At 33.1% G+C, this 22,347-nt stretch overlaps 1 protein-coding gene and 1 non-coding gene across 3 annotated transcripts in view; both read left to right on the plus strand.

The window, feature by feature from the left end:
* The window catches only part of LOC125056489 (GAS2-like protein pickled eggs), a 115,445-nt gene that overhangs the window by 81,517 nt on the left and 11,581 nt on the right, over positions 1–22,347 (plus strand). For both annotated transcript variants that reach the window (XM_047659622.1, XM_047659614.1), the window contains exon 3: positions 20,137–20,700. In XM_047659622.1, the coding sequence (XP_047515578.1) occupies positions 20,137–20,700 (564 nt within the window). The remainder of the gene's footprint in view (positions 1–20,136; positions 20,701–22,347) is intronic.
* Trnag-ucc lies at positions 11,694–11,765 on the plus strand. Its single transcript has one exon. It is a non-coding gene; the product is annotated as a tRNA-Gly (tRNA).

The raw sequence follows: 22,347 nt of genomic DNA on the forward strand, positions 1-22,347 counted from the left end.
CATAACATCTTTCAATATTCATGCATACTATACTGCAAAAAAGTATAAACCTAGCCAAGTCTCAGAGACGCGTCTAAGTGCGAACTAAGTCTTCCGCCCGTCAAACGATCATAATTTTGACAGGAGACTCAGTTCGAACTTAAAATATTCTTTATGTTCTGATTTCTAATTCTGAAAATATTCTTTGCCAAAATATTGCTACTCAGATATATTTGTAGTAAATTTAAAACAGCGATTCCGATCTAAATAATTTAAAATTATATAAAACGAATTTTTGTTCCCGCGATCCCAAGGCTGCGAAATCTGAGTTACGGATATTGAGAATACAACGAAATGTCATACAAAAACGTCGTTACTGAGTACGTGCGCTGATGCTTTATGGTACACGTCAAAAAAGTTTTTGTATGCCGGTAATTAAACTGAAATTTTTATTAAGCTGATATTTTTATATGAGCCACTTCAGTGACGCTAATTCAACCATCAGATAAATTTCTGTAAATTCTATTGTTTAGGTGAAATTAAGCGGAATTTTTAGAAAGTTATACTTTAAAATTTTCCCATTAATTAAATTTGACGTCTCTGAGAACTAATTGTCCTGACTTGAATTGTAATTTTAATAGATTCTCAAGATAATGCAAATTATAAGTGTGCCTTGGAGTGTGAATTAAACTATTCGGAACCATAAAATGAAGAGGGTTATTTGTGAAAGTCAATCAAATCTGGTTTCAAGAGCTGTTAAACGATTTTTTCTGTGTAAAGTTTGACACATTTGACAGTACCCAAGACGGAATTGTCACTAGATACAAATTAGAATATGGTCAACATAAAGGCCGATTTACATTATCTTAGTGTTTAGGAGAGTGCTTTAGTACAACTTGAAAGGCAAGTTCTTTAGCGTAGCGTTTACTAAAGCAAGTAGCGTTTACATGTTTCAACTAAAGTACTATCCTAAAGCACTCTCCTAAACACTAAGATAATGTAAATCGGCCTTAAAGCGCTAAGTGTGATTTGCCGTAAGTCGAACAGAATTGATTTTAGACCCTTTTCCATTACTTAGTATAAAGATTAAATTCGCTTGCTCGTTCTTATTAAAAGCGATTATCAAAGTGACGTTCATGAGTATTTGACCAACCTGGGATGTAATTGCTTGGCACCATAAATTTAAGATATATAATACGTAATATTATGTATAAGATATAAAAATGTAATTTTTTCTCTCTGTTCGTTTGTTTTCGTTTCGTTTTTTGTAATAATTGTGTAATTTAAAGTTTGTACTGTGGTGTAACCCTTCAGGCACTAGGTGCCTTAGTGGTTTTTTCTGTAATTTTAGTTTATATAAAAATATACAGCAATAATTAAAAAAAAGCGTATATATAAATGATATTTCGAATTAGATCGCAATATTTAGAATTTTAGATGAATACCGAAACCACGTTTTAAAAACTTCGCAACTGCTATATTTTATTTTTCTTTGTCTCAAGCGCATTGTTACCTATTAAATCACTTTATGAGGGCCAGGGGATGATTGTTTGAATATGCCTTATAAGAGAGAGAGACAAAAAAAATAAGTAGAAGAGTAAGAAAAATAAAAAATGTGTCTTAAAAATCCCGAACTCTTTTGTCCTTTACGTTATAGTCAAGAAAGTGCCGATAATGTAAGTAAAAACGTCTCTAGAATTTATTTAATTAAATAATATAACTAACGAGTTTAATAAACATTCTTACAGTTTAAAAAACATTAACAAGAACAGTAATTTAAAAAAAAATCAAAACGATTCTCGCAAAAAATTGTTGTTTGTTCCTGTGAATCGATTCGGAAGACCATGTGTGACTATTGAGGATGCGATGAGCGACGTGACATAAAACCATGGTGTGGCCTGACCATATGAGGCACGGAAGGATTATTAGATTCGCGATTGTTTCCTATAATTGTGTCATTGACCAGGTTACTTCGCGTGAAGTGTGCGGGGGGTGTTGGGAGGGTGTTAGTACATCGATATTAATCGCAACGTACCAATAAGTTCTTTTTCATAAGTTTCCTACTATTAAAAGCTGTCCTATACTGAAACGGAATGTATTCTACTTGTCCAACAGTAGTTTAGTTATAAATTGTATTTATGTAGTAATCATTAAGTCAAGTACCTAAAATCATTCATATGTCAAATGGTAGACTCTGCCCATCACACAGGGAATCCAATTGTGTGGGCTCTTTAATTTATAAATCCTTTTTGTTATGGAGAGAATGTAAGTGCGTGCTCCTATTTCACCAAGCCTCCTGCTGACAGAGGACAAATCTTTGTTTTTAATTTATTTTATCATTATTTATTACTTAAGATGTCATGTGGAACATGGTGTAATGGTTGCAGCTCCTTACAAACGTTGTGTAAAACAAAAAACTTGGCGATTAAAAAGAGTGGCGGAGAGTTTATTGTCAGTTCTTCTCTTCCGTTCTACGCCCTTGATTTGAGAACTGGCAGTAAATGTAAAATTAGAAGCATTTAATGTTTATTTCTTTTTGACGATCATAAGTGTACAATACCTATATGAATAAATGATTTTTGACTATGTGTAATAAAGTATAATAAAGTGTCAGCCAATATGATTAAATTTTAAAATACAGTACACATAGCGAAGGCACTGCGCTAATTGTTACGACAGGTGTTATATTGTATGGCAAAACAGTTTTAACGTTTCAGGGAGTTTGATGAACGTGTTACTGTATATTTAGTACCTCAGAGCTAAACTTCCTATAACCATACAACAAGTATTATTATGCGTACACGATTGTATGTAACAATATGTAGGAAATCGTCACGGTGTAGAGAGAGGAATGCAGATACGAAACGAATATTGATTACACTGACCAATGAGCGTGGCGAATGAATTATATCATCAATATGAAAGGACAATTAATATGCACGTACAGTTGTGGTGTATGCCATGCAAGTTATTTCAGAAATTGCATGCATAAAAAACGGTGTAAAAGCATGTGCACCATCCTATCGTATCATTTAAATGGATAAATTTCTAGAACACGGACAAAGACATAGACAACATTTATTACTAAAAACACACACACACAGAAACATACAAAATAAGAAAACTCCAAAAATGTTTTTCTATTTTTTTTCTATGAAAGAACAAGGTACGTTTTAATTGTGTAATGCGTGTGTGCTGTGGTTGTAATTGGCCCTGACTCAGCATTATGCTGAGGAGCAGACTGTTTCACAGCGCTGGTCATTCTGCCAGAGACCAAAAGATATATTTAATTTGAAATAACAAACAATTTTAAATGTGAGACATAAAGATTCATGTTGTAAATGTTATTTAGCCTTTCTGGAGATTCTTCATAGTGAAACCGCAACGTGAAGAATATATTATACAATAACGTTTATCGTCCGAGCCATACATAGCCGCCGGTCAATTTTCTATCGATAAATCGATTATTATCATCTAATCATTTAGATTTAGAAAGTCGCTTTCTTCTTGTTTATTTAATATTTTGACGATATTGTTATTGCATAACTTACGTAATGAGTATGGGAATGGAGATAATTGAAAGGTCTTGACATGTACAGTATATTTTAAAAATAGAACACAGAAAATAATTACATAAATGTATACGGAATTCAAAGGATTTACCAATAAATATAGTATTTGTGTATATTAATTATTCTGCATAATCTTGTGCACTCGCTAAAAGTCATATAAGCTGCATATGGGAGTACATAATAAAATTCAATTCCAAAATATCGAACCCGGTGTCAAGGTCGACTTTTTATAGATTTATCGACAAAGCCGTTTTGATTAATTAGAGATGTATTTAAACACGCATTGAATTGGCTACGGTTGAGTCATGCGCATGATTCACGCTATGATTTAATATTTTTATGATTTTTAAGTAACAAAAAAGTGTTTTGCTACGAGTAAAATTTTAAAATTCAAAAATTACTGTAAGGATTTTACAGTATTGTCTCTATAGCAAATGCGTTTTAATCGAAAAATCAATATTTTCATCGAAGAATGATAAAATGTTGACGTATTGAAAATTGTTTGAATTCGGAAATTGATCAGCCATCTGCCATATTTTTTAAAGTCCATAAACGGGGTAATTAAATAGGATTAATATACGTACCACAGCCCACATGCTATGTATGCGCACAGATCAAGGAACTCCTAGCTGGTCCGTGAATGGTTGACTATTGTCGATGGTAACTAAATAATACCTGAAAAGACTAAAACAGTAATAATTAAAAATTAAATCATCTTCAAGATCCATTGGTTTTCATCTTATCTATAAAATGCCAATTTCATATCTTCTTTTCAACGCCTATAAACTTGATAAATGACCGCGGTGTTTTTAATCTGTATTCGATAACCGATATTAATTAATAGTCTGTGATGACATTTGTGATGTCACCGATCTTGATGAACAATCTAGAGGACAAAAATAATTGGCGATGGTTATGAAATATGCATGGAATGACGAAAAAACTTAGATCAAGTTATTAGTTATTGCGCGTTATAATTATTAATTATAATTAATGGAAAATTATATGATTTTTTTTTATTTTCTTATTTCATTTAAATAGATTTTGCACATCCATATAAAAAAGCACCATGAGGAGCTAACAGAGGCCATTTTTCTCTTAAATAAATTATAACATTATAATTGGTCCATGTTATTTCGCTAAACTAGCTTATACGAATTTTGTTTATAATTTAAAACAACTAACTCAAATTTGTTAAGTTTAGTTTGTTTTTATAGAACAGGGGGCAATCGGGCAGGAGGCGCCCATGGACATTCTCAATGTCAGAGGGCTCGCGAGTGCGTAGCCGGCCTTTTAAGAATTGGTACTCTCTTTTCTTTAAGGACCCTAAGTCGAATTGGTTCGGAAATACTTCAGTGGGCAGCTGGTTCCACATAGTGGTGGTGCGCGGCAAAAATGCCTTGTAAAACGCTCAGTTGTGGAACGGCGGAATTTGCAATACTCTTCTTAATATCTCGTAAATATATTATTTAATTATGTACGTACTGTGCGGTCTTAAGTCTCTGGCACTACCTGTTTACCATAGATTATGCAAACATTGCCGAATTTTTTCATATGCGTTTGTGCAGTGAGCAGTTATTTATTGCAGTAGTAAATCGAAAAGATATAGCCGATTTATGAGTCAATTCGTAAACAAATCGACGTATTTATATGCAGGCGACGTTGGTAAATACAACATTTTACTTAATTTATGTAAAAATTGTCTGAATATTTATAGAACTTTAATAAACATGTCGTCCTTATCTTTATACTTTTAAAATTCCCAACCAAAAATAAATTTTGTAAATAAAATCTAAGGCTAGATCTAAACTAACACAAGCTTAACCAAAATCGAAGGTCACTAGAAATAGTGCTCGAAGGTCGTACCTGGCCGTGGGCGGGCGGTCCGAGCCGTGGGCGGGTGTCGCAACCGATACAATTACTAACCTGCTCACACTTATTTGCATAGTTGCCTAACGTTATCTGATAATATGAAAAGAGTGTTTGGGTAGTGTCAATGACCTCCTTCTGTCAAATTAATCTTATTTAAGATTCGCGGCCAAGCTTATACGGTCCTACACCTGTATAGATGACTATATATGATAACACGTTTGTTACGTTAATTAATAAGAGTAATTTGAAAAAGTGTTACAAATTCTATATTAACTTTTATCGTTTGTGTCTATCACGATTACAATTTATACACATATACCAATATTCACAAGTTAATATAGTAAGAGATTTTTTTCAAACTTTCAACTAACAATTGTATTTATTGTTTCAGGTAAGATCCATAATGAAAAATTAATCTATCATCGTGTTGGGTAACGTCGAAAAACTTTAATTGATTTAAAATCAATGCAATATACTGTATACAAAAGTAATTTTATTAATTGAAATTATATTTTTCTATTAAATAGAAATGCTACATGTTTTATGGAAAATCATCGCATAATAAATAGCTTTTATACATTCAAAAAAGGTTTACAGTATAAACGTAGTAAAACAAAAGCGAATAAAATCAGAATTCAGCCATGAGACGCCATAAAAGTCGATGAGTTAATATACCTTAGCCGTGAACGCAGGCGCCAACATAGCCGGTACAGCCCTGCGATTCTGTAACTCACTTTTCGAACTCACACAGCGGTTTTCGCATCGCATTGCGAAGTGGGCTGAAGTGTCTTCAGACAAGAGCACAAAAAGCTTTATCTATTTTCCATTTTTTAAATATTCATAACTCAATAGTAGATTTTTTATTTCAAGATATTTTTGGATAGGTAGAAAATCACACCAAATATGGTGAAAAAAGGTGTGTTTAGTAATGTCAACTCTACTAGTGCTACAGAAATAATATGCGTTCATATAAGCTATTACAATATACATATATATCTGTGTTTTGATTTCATTAAGCCTATTATTTTGTTCTACAACAAAAAAAATTGGCACTTATTTCACATATTTCTTTATAGGTAAGTACTCGTAGATGATCAGTTTTCCGTGCCTTTAAGGCAAAAACAGGCAATGCAAGGCAGAAATAAATATTGTTTGACCCATCAAACAAACGAAGCTTGACGGCTGGGTCACGTACGTGGTTAATTAATAAAAGGGGTAATGTTTCAAGGGTTTTATTGCTTATAGGAGCCATAAGGTCACGACTAAATGGTCAGTTGACACGAAACGCGATAGCAAATATTTTGACCTGGTTTTAATTTGGATAAAAAAGTTGTGGTACCTTTTATAATAGCGTTATTCTTTTGTTATTTATTTGAGTTCTAATTGGATTAAATGCGCGGTAAGTTTAGATGAAATATTTTAAGACAATGTACCTGTTCCAGTAAGGATAAGATTTAGAAAACAGACTTAGCGGTAAGTGTGATTCCCGTATGTCAAACACGTATTTAATTTTGACATACGGGAGTCGTTGTTCGCTGTTGTGACGTGTGTTTCACTAATAGGCACATTCGTTCCAAGACGAGGTAATACTCAAGACAATACCCTCTTTCTGACTACAATTTTTACATAGAACATCGTAACAATGGTAAAAAACACTGTACTATCTTTAATCAACATTTTATTATTCATACAAATTTAAATTATTTTACGCGGCCACTTCAAGGTCGTACAAACGTATATTTTACTAAATTTAACCATTGCTAAAAGCATGCAGAGTTATTTCATAGGAAAAACTACTTTAGTTTTTTTCGTGTCTTGACGATTTCTTAAAACTTTCCTTGCCATAAAATCAAGATGATTCATGATGAAAACAATTTGGGCCGCAATCAAACCGATTGTCTCGTTCACAGACAATACATTTAATTAAATAATGTGTCATTGTGTAAATTGGTTTTGGCTGTTACCTGTTTATTTAGGTGATTACATGAAATGATTTATAGTAGAAAAAAATATTTAATATTTTATTAAAGTTAACACATAAAAAAGCCTGTATTTATTCTAATTTAAATTATAGATATTTACTTATAACATAGAGCTGTAGTGGAATCAGCGTGCGACTCTCATTCCTGAGGTCGTAGGTTCGATCCCTGGCTGTGCACCAATCGACTTTCATTATATGTGCGCATTTACTATTCACTCGAACGGTAAATGAAACCATCGTGAGGAATGATCATGAAGCAGATCACGATGATTTCCTGATGAGAAATCTGAGGCACAGACCTAAAAAGGTTTTAGGGCCACTGATTTTTTTTTATTTTTTTCTTTAGATAAAATATTATTATGAAATATTCGTTGTGATAAGTTATAGAAAAACAAAACCGGTTGAAAATAACAAATTTTCTTAAAACCCAATGTTACTACCGACCAAAATATGTATCTATGTTAGTAATATTTTAAAGCAAACTACGCATTATAAGGATAAAATTAAGGCATAAATCACAACTCAGCGATTGTTTAGCATTACAAATTCTGATGATGGCGCGACAATGGTGTCTAGACAAGTGACAGCACCGAACCGAGGAAATGTCATAGCGACAGCTGTCAAATTCATATTGACAGCTGAGCAGTTGAATTTATTATGCTACCATTATGGTATGGCATGCTATACATATGGAAAAAATATTATCTTTGTTAAAGATTGAATAATAGTTCCTTTACGACAAGTTATAGGTTAGCAACAGTAGGTAGGTAAGCAAGCAACCGTTAACAAAAAAAGCCACAAATTTTGGTAACAAAACACTGTCCTTTTTTTTATACTTTAAACAATTTAATTATATTAATGTAAATTCCACGTTATAGTTTTTGCATTTGAATAGGACTTTTGAAGTTATACTTCTTTAGGTGCGTTATGAAAAATTGATGAGAGTGAAATTATACGATGCGCGCGCACCGTGACACAAAATTAACAGGATGAAGTTGCCCACGGAAGATGCTACGGCATTAGACATAATTTTAAAACAACATTCGAATAATAATAGAATTTATGTTACACATAATGTAAGAGAATAATAATAAATATTTATTTTTTTAATTTTTCAAATGTAAACTGAACTTTATTGACTATGATGACTCCTTATCCAGTCATTGATTATTTAATTGTAATTAATTATTTGCATGCAATCAAAAACTATTTTAAATACATACATAAGTACACGCACCCTTTTTTTAATGTAAAAGAGTCCTCAAAAACAATATTAAGTTCGTTTATGATTAGGACTACCAAACTGTTTGTTAACTTGAGTATAATATAACGAGTTAAACATTACCAGCCTGGAAGTTGAACTTTCTTTGGCCCTATGCCCATACATGTTTCGAATTAGGGCGTCACTTGCGGTACCATTGAATTTGGAGGTAACAGTACCCACCTACGCCCTTTTCTATCATCTAGTGTGGGTCTCTTTGTAGTGTCGCCTTCATTAGCGTATTGTTTATGATAGTAAAAGTAGCGCATTTCAACCGGAAAGCGGAGGTTTTTGACCAAATTCGGAATTCAAAATGAACCATACCGATGTCGTAAAAGAAGTCTATAAAGGCAAATCTCGTAAATTGTTTTATTTGGAATCAATTATATATTAATAACGGACCCGATAGACGTTTTACCTATATACACGTCGTAAATATAACCATTCCCAATTCCACAATACAAAAAATTTCATCATAATCGGTCCAACCGTTTAGAAGTTTAATTACAATTATACGCACAGAAGATTTATACAAACATTGATTTTTAACGTTAAAAATTTGAATGAATTATCAAATTAAATTAATTTGATAAAACCATTTTTGAATTACTGTAACAAAAAACAATAACTAACCTTAAAATATAATAACTAAAATATATTATTAAAAGGAGTCCTATTATCAAATTTATCAGATCATTATCGGATAAGCGCAGATCACATGCATTACGCACTCATAGAAGTGTTGCCCTGACCTAAAGACTAATGGAAATGTTTAGTTGATTTTTATCTCGGGGTACAAACAAAATACAGTAGTGCTACATCCTTTGGCCAGTCAAAAATCCTACGTCTTCTGAATTTTTTACGTGTTCATTTGTTTTTCCTAATAGGCAAGTAAAAGATCATCACTCTGTGATTTTCTCAAGATGTTTCCCTTCACCGTAGGAGCGAGTGTTATATGCTGATAGACAAAAAATCATTCGTTCACAGCCCGGATTCAAACCTAGGACGAGAGTCGAACGCTCAAGCCACAAGGCCTCTGATTTGAGCCAATCTTGGTAAATGCTTAGGCAATTTATAATAATCATAATTCTATAATATATTCATATAGTACCTATAAACCTACTTAATTCAAACAAACGATCGTCCTTCAATAAAAACACACCCAATACTGTATTCCATAAATTGTAGAGTAATTGTAAATGTCACTTTGTAAGCGGGTAGATTATAGGTAAATTATGCTTTATTGACTTGCTTTAGACGCTTTAGATATTGTTACTGTAGATTTATGTGTTTTGCCACTTGCCATATTGACGTATTCGATTACGGTGATATATAACGATAATAACATGGCATAAACAGTGCGAGACAATTGCGGATACGGTAGACCTTTTAACACAAACATTCATTCACACACGTGCACACATGATTGCTAAATAAATTTGGCAAAATTTTGTTTAAATATTCCTCGTTTGTTTCACCTCGGAAGAGTCTAATCAACCCCCAACACATATATTTCTTAGTAGTCGTAATAATCCTACACTAGAATTCCAGTCCAGCGTTTCCAGTATGCAGTGGCGTAACAATAGGGTGGCAGGGCTGGGAAAATGCCACGAGCCCCTGACCCAAGAGGGCCCTGCCCAAGAGATATTGGATGAATGTGAAGTCTCCAATACGCATTGGGCCAGCGTGTGGACTACAGACCATTCCCTCTCGCCTAAGAGAGGAGGCCTATGGCCATTAGTGGGTCTTATACATTATACATCGTGTAATTGAGTACGCTGAAAATCGCGTATTTTATTAAAATTAAACTGAGTACAACGTCACAATTTTTACTGATAGGGCCCCATCAAAAGAATTTGCCACGGGCCCCAGATGGTATAGTTACGCTGGCAGTGTGTTTAATTAAAAAATATACTAATTAAAACTCTATATATAGTAAAATGTTCCATTTGTTGTTTTCTAGCTGAAAAGGTAAGTGAAAATATCATATTAAGGCGAAACGAACGGTTAAAATATAGTTTAATTTAAATCAGTAAAATTTATTTAAACCCAGTTCTAAATATAAATCAGTAAATTTCGTGTTAGTCACATGATGGTCATAGTATGAAAAGCGAGACGGCACACATTAAACACTAAAAATTAATGTTATTAATAATTGCTCAAAGACCGAATAAAATAGATGTAAGCACCGATAGAATTTTGACAGTGACCTCTCTAACTTGACCCCAGCGATCGTTAGCCAAAAATGGCTAACAAGTGAAAAGGTGAGGGTCCCGAGACCCGTCGTGGGAACGACCAATTATATGCGGGTCACAGTTTATCATACGACAAAACTTATAGGGTGACCAATGTTACGACACCCAATAATAAAGCCAGTAGATAATAATTATTTTTTAAGAACGAACGAATTACAATTTAATGGAATGAGCGAAGTCCCATTGATGCTTTAATTTTAAAGTTATAGCTATACGTTCTTGCTATCATAAAAAATCACTTGATTCTATAAATAACGGAATTTAAAAAAAAATTACTGACTTAAAATTTTAGTCATCTAAAGAGGAAATGATGATATAATACATTTACTCAGAAACATATACTAAACAACTTTGTAAACTATCCTAAAAACATTAAACTTATACTCACCGAATATCTCGATCACGATCAACTAGCGGCGATTTACAAAGAATCAGCGCGATAGATCTACGCGGGCGCAAGATAATATGCATACAATTACTTTAGTTTATTTATTACATTCTAATGTACACAGTTGGACAGATATTTAATAGTTGTATTTCAAATATGTTTTTCTTTATTTTGTGCGTAAGTAAATTTTTTTATATTAAAAGTTCTATCTTAACTTAACTTATGTTAGGTTTAAGATTTAAGTAATAGAGAGATAGATTTATTTTTTTGCATGATTATGGAGTTAAACAAATTCACCATTAAGCGTATTCATACTATGATTTTTATTACACGATAAGACTGTAATCGTCTATATAGTACGATAAATTCAACTCAGCGTTCAGCTGCGATGGTGGTGTAATGGTCAGCATAGTTGCCTTCCAAGCAGTTGATCCGGGTTCGATTCCCGGCCATCGCAGATATTTTTGCCTTTTTTATTTTTTTTACCACTATTTAATGTTTATTTAATACAAAACATAATAAAAAATACAACTTGTACAATTTAGTTGACCTTAGTAGAAAACAGGTTTTGCGATACCAGCAATACGAGGTTTTGTTATGAACTAAAGCTAAACTAGGTTTCCTGGTTAGACAATAATTAAAATAATGTCATTATGTTTTTGTCTTCGGTGTATTTTATTGAAATTATAATGTTTTAGTATTTAGTAATAATAATAGTAAAATACACAATCATACAACTGGACAAACTATTTGGAACATAAACACTCCAGCAGTGTTATTTAAAAATACCCATACCATGAAAAAATCAGTAATCACAACGTACATATACAAACAGTAATTTAATAAACGTCTCCATATAACTGAATCACTCCCTAAATGGACATAATAACAGCCTCATTATCGAAATAACATCTCTGATTCGTCACATCACGCCAAAAAAGGTGTTAAAAGGTGCTGTTATCGAGTTCCAACTCATTCATCAAACTGACATTTCCGTAATTAATTTAAAATGCTGGACGTCCGACCTTGACGGGCGCCCCGTGTAGAATGGCGCTTCAAGGACAGTGCAATGTACTAGCAAAATTGCTAATTGACGGTAGGCTTATAATTCGGTTGTTAGATACGGCTGTATTCAAAGATGAATAAGTTTAGTTCTTTATTTTTATTAGAATATGTATATTAGTAAATAAAACGCAATCAAATATTCTGTACTGGATAAAATCATTGATGTTGCCAACATTTATATTTTAGCTACTTAATTGTTATGCCATTTTGAAATCAATTTCACTTATGAGCGTATATACCTAGGTGTGTCGAATAGCGTCAAGTTACGTCCTAGGTTTTATCGCAAATAATTTGTCTCCTGTCGAATAAAGCATTGATATAAATGGTTAACTAAATCGGCCATGAATCACGATCCAATCGGCTCCTGATTGTAGAATGGAACCCCGTGGGAATTGTTATGACATTTCTATGATTTACACTCATATTTGAGACTCGTTTTATTGGTATGTACTTATTGTGTGACCAGTTGCTGACTTATAAGTCTCGTAACTGGCGAAAAATAAGAATGATTGAGGACAATGAAGTTGAAGAAGTTGACAGTGAATCTCTGGAAGTTGCAATCTTCTGGGCTTTTTAAGAACCTGTAAGATGTTCACCTAATTTGGCCAAAATGATCTGGAGTTGCGGTTCGTGTAAACGAATAAGGCCTCGAGTGCAAAGGGTATATTCGTTGAAAGAAACAGAATGATGAAAATTTTTAATTGGTACCTACTTTGATGATTTATCTCTGCATTTTTCTACATTAATTACTTTATTATGATGAACATGCCTCTTGAGATAATGTATAATTATGCGCTGACAGTAAATTTCACTTGCAATGCTGTTTCTTTGTTTAATTAAAACATTTGTTACAAGGTCTTGATATGTCGCCAAGTTGATGGCTTCCTCATCAGAAACCTTTAATTTGGCTATCTTGCCTTGATCTTCAGTAAAATTTTGAAATATATGTAAGCAGTTACGGTTACGCAGCTTATGAAATACCTACAATTGATAATTAAATTCCAGGGAAATAATAGGGAATGGAAATGAGCAGTGTTGGCCTAGTGGCTTCAGCATGCGACTCTCATACCTGAGGTCGTAGGTTCGATCCCCGGTGCACAGCACCAATGGACTTTATGTCTATGTGCGCATTTAACATTTGCTCGAACGGTGAAGGAAAACATCGTGAGGAAGCCGACATGTCTTAGACCCAAAAAGTCGACGGCGTGTGTCAGGCACTGGAGGCTGATCACCTAATTGCCTATTAGATTTAAATATGATCATGAAACAGATACACAAAATCTGAGGCCAAGACCTAAAGAGGTTGTAGCGCCACTGATTCATTTATTAATATAGAATGGAAAAAATTATGGTGCAAAGTATACAGAAATTCACTGAAAGTCCTTATAGGCGAGGCGAGTCGTGTAATCGCGCAGTGCTACATTCACAATTCTTCCGTGATTATCTTCCTCAACAAACCTTTCGTTGAAATCAGACCTAGAATCTCAGGATGAAACTCACTTATGCTATACCAAAGCCACAGATTCGGTTTTATTTAAAAATAAATAAGTATCTTTATATCACAGTCACTCTTTACGAAATCAACAGAAATCGTATTTATGACATCCTTCTTGCACCATTCCCCAGTAAAAAAAACAATTAAGACTGTTGTAACAACCGTAAACAAACATAAAATAATAAATTGCGAATCATTAATATTATAATTAACGAGTGACGCCAAGTTTCACGATTTGCAATTAAAATGTGAACATGATTGTAATGATTATTAGCGGGAAACTAAAAACCTTGTCACAATACAAATTTATATTCAACATAAAAGGTTTTTTTTATAATAATAAAAAGTGCGTCCGTACAAAGTACACATGTCTGAAGTGAAACTTCTTTGGCAAACTAATTTTTAAGTCTTGTTCATATTTATACAAATCTAAAACTTTAGATTTCCGGGACTTATAGGGTGGGAAAAAGGAAAATATCTTAGGAATTTAATAAATTCAATTGTCATTGAAATATTAAAAGTGTCGAAAATTAATACAAATTATAAATATATATAATTAAAAAAAAACACGTGGCATTTTAATTTACAATTCGTCATTTGGTATTTCAATAAATTATTTTGCATAAAATATAAAATACTAATAATATGGTAATTCCCCTTCTCACACTCTCAATAGGTCTCAATCGCTATCTCCCTTTTCTTCGACAAAAACGCTGCACATTTCTATGTCTAACTCTGATATTTCCCCATTCATGATCAGTCTCGGAGTCTTTGGGCTTTAGCCTTCATGTTGGGTTCGCCTATAAGGTCCTCGTTTACGATGCAATAGTACTTACATAATAAGTTTTCCGTGAGTATTTATCTAGAAAAAATTCAACAAAAAGTAAACCTACTAAGCTCTCCGTATAAATTCTAAATACCTAATAGATATTATTATGATAGTCATGCTTCGATAATTTATTGAAGTAACGAGTATTGATCGAATACAATAATTATAGCATATCGTTATGCGGCGCCGGCGCATGGCGCAACCGACAAACTGTTCTAATGAGATGGAAAATATATAGAGTATGTCACATTAAATAAAAAAAAAATGATTTAAATTTATATTCGTTTAATGTTTGTTATGATATAATTAACAGCTACATACAGATATATAATTATTTATCTGTATAATTACTCAAAATTGGAAAATTATTATTATTTTCTAGTCGTGTCTCCCAGTAATACTGTTGCTCGGATTAATACCCGCAGCTGAGTTCCATCATCGGACGTCGAGGCAGAATACAAAATTCAGCCCGTATCACCTCGAGGTCCGTCGTTTCACAAATGAGCGTTATTAAAGCAGTTTTTGCCGCGCACCACTATGTGAATCCTTAGACTTAGGGTTCTTCAAGAAAAGAGCGTATTATTTCTTAAAAGGCCAGCAACGCACTCGCCAGCCCTGGCATTGAGGGTGTCCATGGGGTGAGCCTCCTGCCCGTTTGCCTGTTCTATATGTTCATTCTTTGTTTTTTGCAACGAAGTGTAAATAAATAAAATATATCAGCGAGGAGCCTAAATTCCCGAAGTTAAACATTCTTTATATTCCAACTCACGTCTAACAAAAACATGTTTGATACTTTGTTAAACTCATGGTACAGATGTGGTACGAAGTCGGAGCATGTCATTAGTTTTCTTATAAAAATATGACTGAATAATGAATATAAAAACGCTTAGTACATTACAATTACTTACCATTACAAGTCTATTCACGCCTTGCCCACTGCTATTAAATACTTTAGTAATAGCAGGTGCTTTTAAATTGGTCTGGTTTGCGTAATATATGCTAGATAAATAAATGTTTATACGAGTATATTAATAATTACTAAGGATTTTATAATAAGAATTAGCTGCGCCGTTTCACCCGCGCTGCTTAAAATAAAAACTCTATGGCACGCTAGACAATCTACTTTTATTTTTTACACCTGTCAACACTGACAATGTTGTAACGTGGCTGTCAAAACGTGAATTCAAAATAGAAAAGTCTGTGTAATGTACTCCATCTCCTTCTTTTACACGTTCAATCCATTTGTCTCTTTCTACATAACGCCTCAACTTTTCGTGTTACACATAACGCCTCAACTTTTCGTGTTACACTTGATTTTACTCCTCATAAAATTTCCGTACCGGGCCTTATAACTCAAATCGTTTCTTAAGGAGTAAACTCCAAAAACTGCTATACACACAATAATGTAAATCATTTTAATTACACAATCTAAGCTAAAGGTTTTTGTTAACATGTATTTTTTAGAGATCCAGGAGTGTCATGCCTTTTCAAACTCGAATTAAAAACCTTATAAGGAGTATTTATATGATTTACTAAGTTACACTAAGTAATAATTTAAAGACTACTATTATATTTATTTAATTAGGTAATTAGTGCATTTACGGCACTTCATTATAGTAATGAGGTTTACCTTCTCACCTCAGTAATTAAGTGCCATTACCGCAAGTGACCGGATTCTTAAAACTAAAACCCTGAAAAATTATTTCCTTTACGCGAGTTTCCGTTTTCTGTACTGTAAAAATCCTAAAAAGTATTTTACTTGTGTTTCTTAAAATATATCAATGTATTATTTTATTATGAGTGAATGTAATTTACTTTTGAACCCCGACTATGCGCAATTCTTTGTACAGTTAAATGTCTCCATCTAAAGTCTGAGTTTACTTGTGATAGATCCAAACTTATAAATAAATGCATAACGCGTAATGGATTTTGTCTAAATCATTCACATTTGGCGTAACTATTTATAAAATTGTTTCGTCTATTTAAAGCAAAGCAACATAGCAGTGATAATGACCATTTTCTTACATATTATTGAAACCTAGTAACATTTATGAATACGTCAATCGGCGTATGACAGATAACGTAAAAGGCGGTTTTGACAGTTGACAGATCAATAGTAGCATTAAAATTTTTGCTTACTCATAACACTATGCCCCTATAAAGGATTAATAACAGTAATGCTGGCAGCCTAATAAAGTATGACATGAAAACAAAAGGTTATATGAACAATAAGAGTCCTTGTATGAAATATGAAATGCACAGACATAAATACATATGTCATAACTGTAATTACATAAAATTATAAAGTTGAACATTAATTTTAACAACGCATCAATTATAGTAATGAATGTTTCCCTTTGTAAATATAAGATCGAATGATAATAGTTTATCCACTTGGTTCTTGTCTCGTTGTAATAATATTTTTGAAGTTATACTTCATTTGGCTTGTAGGGAAAAATGATGAGAGTAAATTTTTACGATGCACGACAAATAACCGACACCCTGAAGTTAGGTATAGTCAACATTTTAGTTTTTTCTACAATAGTAGAATACATTTTTTGAAAAGATTTTTATCTACACACAACTTTTTTTTTACTTTTGATTAGTAATTTTTCAGTTATAGTTAGCTCGCATATAAATAATATATAAGATTGTAAAGTGCGAAAATTTTGATTGCCATAAATTTATAGTGTGTGTGTAACGCTTACTTCACAATAATTATTATTAGTAATGCACACGTCGTTACACTTAAGAGTTCGTTCCTATTGAATAATATTAAAAGTTGTTCATCTACTTGAACATCTACATTCGACTATAAAATGTGTCTGCCCTATGTATTACGGGATTTCAAAAATTAACGTTATACACAGTAGCACGATCTTTTTATAAGTACAAAGTGGAAAAATTCTGTTTAAAGCAAATAATACGATCGCGAACCTATCAGAAGTATAAATATATAACCTGACCAAAATTATCAAGGTTCGGAGGTGCAACTTCATTTCACATAATACTTAACGAAAATATACTCAAAGACATAATTCAAGAAGTAATATTAATTAAACTAATACAAAAACATGGTCCCTACGCCAGATTGCAGACCTTCCCTCTCAATTGTAATAACGTGTTGTCTATGGTCAGCCGTATCCAAAGACTTGATTAAGAATGACCATTTAATAAAGCCTTTTAGTAGTAGTTTATTTCATTGTCTCTGCACAAAGACTTCATTTAACATTACAATCTAGCCTAACTTAAGCCTAATGAGTAATTTAAAACTAACCTAATTTACTAAAAAGGCTATTTAACCTAAGAAATTGTCAATACATACTTACAGTCTCTATTAAGGGACACTCTGTTGTTGTGTTCTTTTTCTCCACTTACCACTGTTTAGCACGATCGTGCACTCACACTAATTCACTTATTCGAATAGTTTTGTACTTTTCAATCTTCTCACTAGACCCGTGGTGTCAAAAATTGTCGAAGCAAAGTCGATGAATCTGTGGCGAATCGCACGATTTTTTTTAGTTCAATAAAAATAACTATCTACATTAATAAAAATTAGGGGTTGATCGTAGAGGGGTGATAATTAAGTATTTTATAGATAAGTATGTTTTTATAAATAAAAACAAAAAGTTTTGTCTAAAAAATAAAATTAAAAATTTAGGGGGATGTTGTCCGGTTCTCAGACTTACTGAATATGCATAAATTTTTTTCATAAGAATCGGTCGAGCCGTTTTGGAGCAGTATAGGAACGAACATTGTGACACGAGAATTTTATATATTAGACTAGTGGACCCCACAGACGTTGTCCTGCATAATATTTCAAGCTATTAGGATATTAAAGTATGAATGTACCGACTGCAGCGCCACCTGCCGGGCTGATTTGTGAATCTAAACCATTCCCAGATCCCCTTGAACACACACAAAAAATTTCATCAAAATCGGTCCAGTCGTTTGAGAGAAGTTCAGTGGCATACACACTCACAGAAGAATTATATATATAAAGATATTCGCTGCCTTACGAGATACGTATAGTTAAATCATTTCCCCTCTGAAGTTCTTTCATTAAGCTCTCTCTTAATTATTAGTTATATCTTATATCTCTTTCATGAGATCTCTTTTTAAAGGTTTGTTATGATAAAGGTATTAAGAAAGTAAACAATTTTGTGTATTGCTTAAAATACTGGCCCCTTTCAGATAATAATCATGTAAAATTACTTAATGTGCTTATTACACGCTCCGCGGACGTTATTTGGCTACTGGTTTTTAATGTTAAGGCTGATTTAAATAAATACTTGCGTTTGGTATATTCGAAATTCAGTTCAGTGGCATTTCGATATTTTTATGTTCATAACGAGGACACAAAACCAGAGTTCATCTGCAAGTAGTCAACGTTTGTGCATTATAATATCTTTTCCAAAATCAAATCATGTTTCTCTCTATAATATATTATATTTCGTTATAAATAATATACACAGAGAGGGGCCTCATAGCCTAGCGGTCTTATTAAGTGGCAGCAGCTAGATGAGGGGTACCGGGTTCGATTCCCGGTTCGAGGGCACGTTTTAATTTAATTTAAATTTGTTCTCGGCCTTTGGGAGGGTTGTGCGGTACCGGGCGAGTGCCTAAACCGTACTAAACAAAAATACACAGAGGAGATTAAAATTTCATATGATTGCCATTTTCGCAAATTATTTATATGTACAACCTTCATTGAATCAACAGATATTAAAACAACTAGATTTATTAAGAAATCTTCGGAATCTATAAACAATATTTGTTAAGAGAAAACATATTGAAAGTTATTGCAACATACGATTTCTTCTCACTAAATATAACATGTTAACATGTGTAACCACTCCCTCCATTCATATAAGTGTATTTTTATTTATACAACATTAATGAGTTGTTTGCTGTATTTGATTTCAAAGTTAGATATTACAGAAATGGTACTTTGTCCAAATTGGGCGTGCGTTTCTACCATAATACGACATGTATAGAAAGTGCTAAAAAACTTCGTTAGCTAGCTTCGTCAGATATGGCAACAAATTGGTTTGGCTCGGCGCCTGCGCTCTCGATTTAAATTGACAGCGCAGAAATTGTCTGTGCAAATATGGCGCTAATATTGTTATTGATATTTGCTAGAAGAAAGTGCGAATTATTTAAGATGAGTAGTCATGAAATTTATTAACACCACGTGTGAAAGAGACGTTTGAATTTTTTGTGTTGATATTATACACCTTTCAAATACAGACACTTTTAAAGAAAATTTTTAAATAGATTATAAAATCTTAACGCGTTTGTTTATAAATATTGTACTTTACCTAAATCCACTTGTTAAGTGTAAAATATTTTAAATTTTTCTAAAACAAAAGTTCAAGACTTTACAACCAAATTCACAATGTACCAGTGCCAATAATAATCAAAAATATTTCTTTACAGCACGCGAACGCAGTCCGTGAATCAGCGAAGCAGATTTTGGAATCCCTCAACACTGACACAGAAGAAGCTATAACCCTGGCCAGAGCCCTTCGAGCCCGGCCACCAGTTAATATGCTCCCAGCCGCTAAAGCGGGAACCTTTTTTGCCCGAGACAATCTGTCAAACTTTATCGACTGGTGCAGAAAGGCACTAGGTATCCTGGAATGTCTCCTATTTGAGACTGACGATTTGTGCCTAAGGAAAAATGAGAAACACGTGGTTCTTTGTCTCTTGGAGGTTGCTAGAAAAGGAGCTGTCCTCGGTATGCCAGCACCCTTGCTGGTTCAAATGGAGAAGCAGATTGAAAGGGAGTTAGCCGGAGAAGAGTTAAGGCCAGATGACTCGGCACTGGGACTGGTTCCGTCTGGGCCGCAACCGCAGTTGGTGACTAATGACTTGAGAAGTCTGGATGAGAGGGTCAGGGACTTGGTAGAAAGGTGCTCCTGTCCCACACAGTTCCCAATGGTGAGGGTTTCTGAGGGAAAATACAGGATTGGGGACACAAAGCTGCTGATTTTTGTTCGGGTAAGTTGTTTTGAAAAATACTTTAAAGTTTTTTGTTAAATTGTAGCGATTGTGTATTTGTCATTCATCTATAATGAACGGAAGAATATTATCTTAACACATTAAAATGCTGCTCTTATATTTAATGAATATGTATATAATACAATATATAATAAAATACATTACATGTGCTATATATAAATAGAAAGATTCTCTGTATAATTAACATATACTTGAAATAAAAAAATATTGGTTGTTTGTAAAGTAGGTTTACGATCGAGATGTTTACGTGATAACGTCTTATTGGTGATATAAGTTTTTGGGAAGTAAGGAATTAATAAAGATAACAATTTTTTCAAATTTTAAATTACATCTATCGTTTTATTCACACTTTTGATGATAAATTTCGGGTGTAAAATGACAAGTTTACTTATTCGACTATGATATACATTTTTCTTCATACATTCACGGAATGACTGGCAGCGCTCGAGATGAGACAGGAGATCGGTCCGTCTCTCTCTCGTTATACCTGCGATCGCGCTCGTGAGGTTTTGGTGTGACACAAGTTTCTGAACATGTCACCCGACTAAAACGATTTTAAAGACGTTATCACGTCAAAAAAACACATTTATTTAGAATCTATGCTGATTCTAAATAAATGTGTTTTTTGGCTTGAATTCAAATCTTGAAGAAGTAAAGTTGTGTTGATTTGATTAATGACTATATCACAAAAAAGGTAATCCGATACAAACTAGACGAATAGTTTGGGTTCTGTCACTCCATGTTTGACGCAAGGTCAAGGTAGTGTTCAGAATCAAGCAAACCGCTTTCGTGAGCTATATGACCTCTGCACAGGTCCTAGAAAAACTCCTTGAAAAACTTTACGATGTTCAATTTCTAAATGTAGTCCTAGTATTTTATTTCTGTAAATTAAAAGAGGCTTACAACTTAAACAATATAAGAAAAGTACAATAAATCGTTCTCTATGTTTTCCACTTATTGTGAAATATATCACCGAAATAATAACTTCACAAAAACACTTTTTAAACATATCTTACCCTGCTCAATCGTGACTTCTATAATTCACGTATTTTCTTATTCTTTTGTATTGCCTTGTAATTCATGATATGAATTCTATAAATTTTCCGTGCTACTTGTAATTTTATTTTAATTTGATCTTTTTTGTTTTTTGTTATGTAACCTGGAAGAGATCGCTTGTTAGCGATAAGGTTGCCTGTTGCATCCCTAATAATTTATATTGTTTTTTTATTTTAATGTAACGACTTTTTAATAAAAAAATAAACCATAAATCCGTCAAAATATATATGTGAATGTATAAGTAAGTAGTTTTATTAAGCGATTGTTAATACCAACTTGCGTAGTAAGCGTCGTCTAAAAACTCGAATCTAGACAATGACTTTCAAGCGCTATTGAGCCTCGAGAGAACCTCAAAGGATACCCAAGAGATGACTTGAAAAAATTTCTTAGCTCTTGCACTTAATGGTCCGTTGAAAAATCTATGACTAGCAAATTTCTCTTCATTCATTCAAAACCCTGCAATTAGTATCAAAAATTTCATTGCATAAAAAATCTTTTATTTTTAGACGTGTTAAGAATTATGGTATGAGGCTGTCACAAGCTTGTTTTCTTCTCTATTCACTGTGACCA

This window comes from Pieris napi, chromosome 2 (assembly GCF_905475465.1).
Source record: "Pieris napi chromosome 2, ilPieNapi1.2, whole genome shotgun sequence".
Classification (NCBI taxonomy): Eukaryota; Metazoa; Arthropoda; class Insecta; order Lepidoptera; family Pieridae; genus Pieris; species Pieris napi.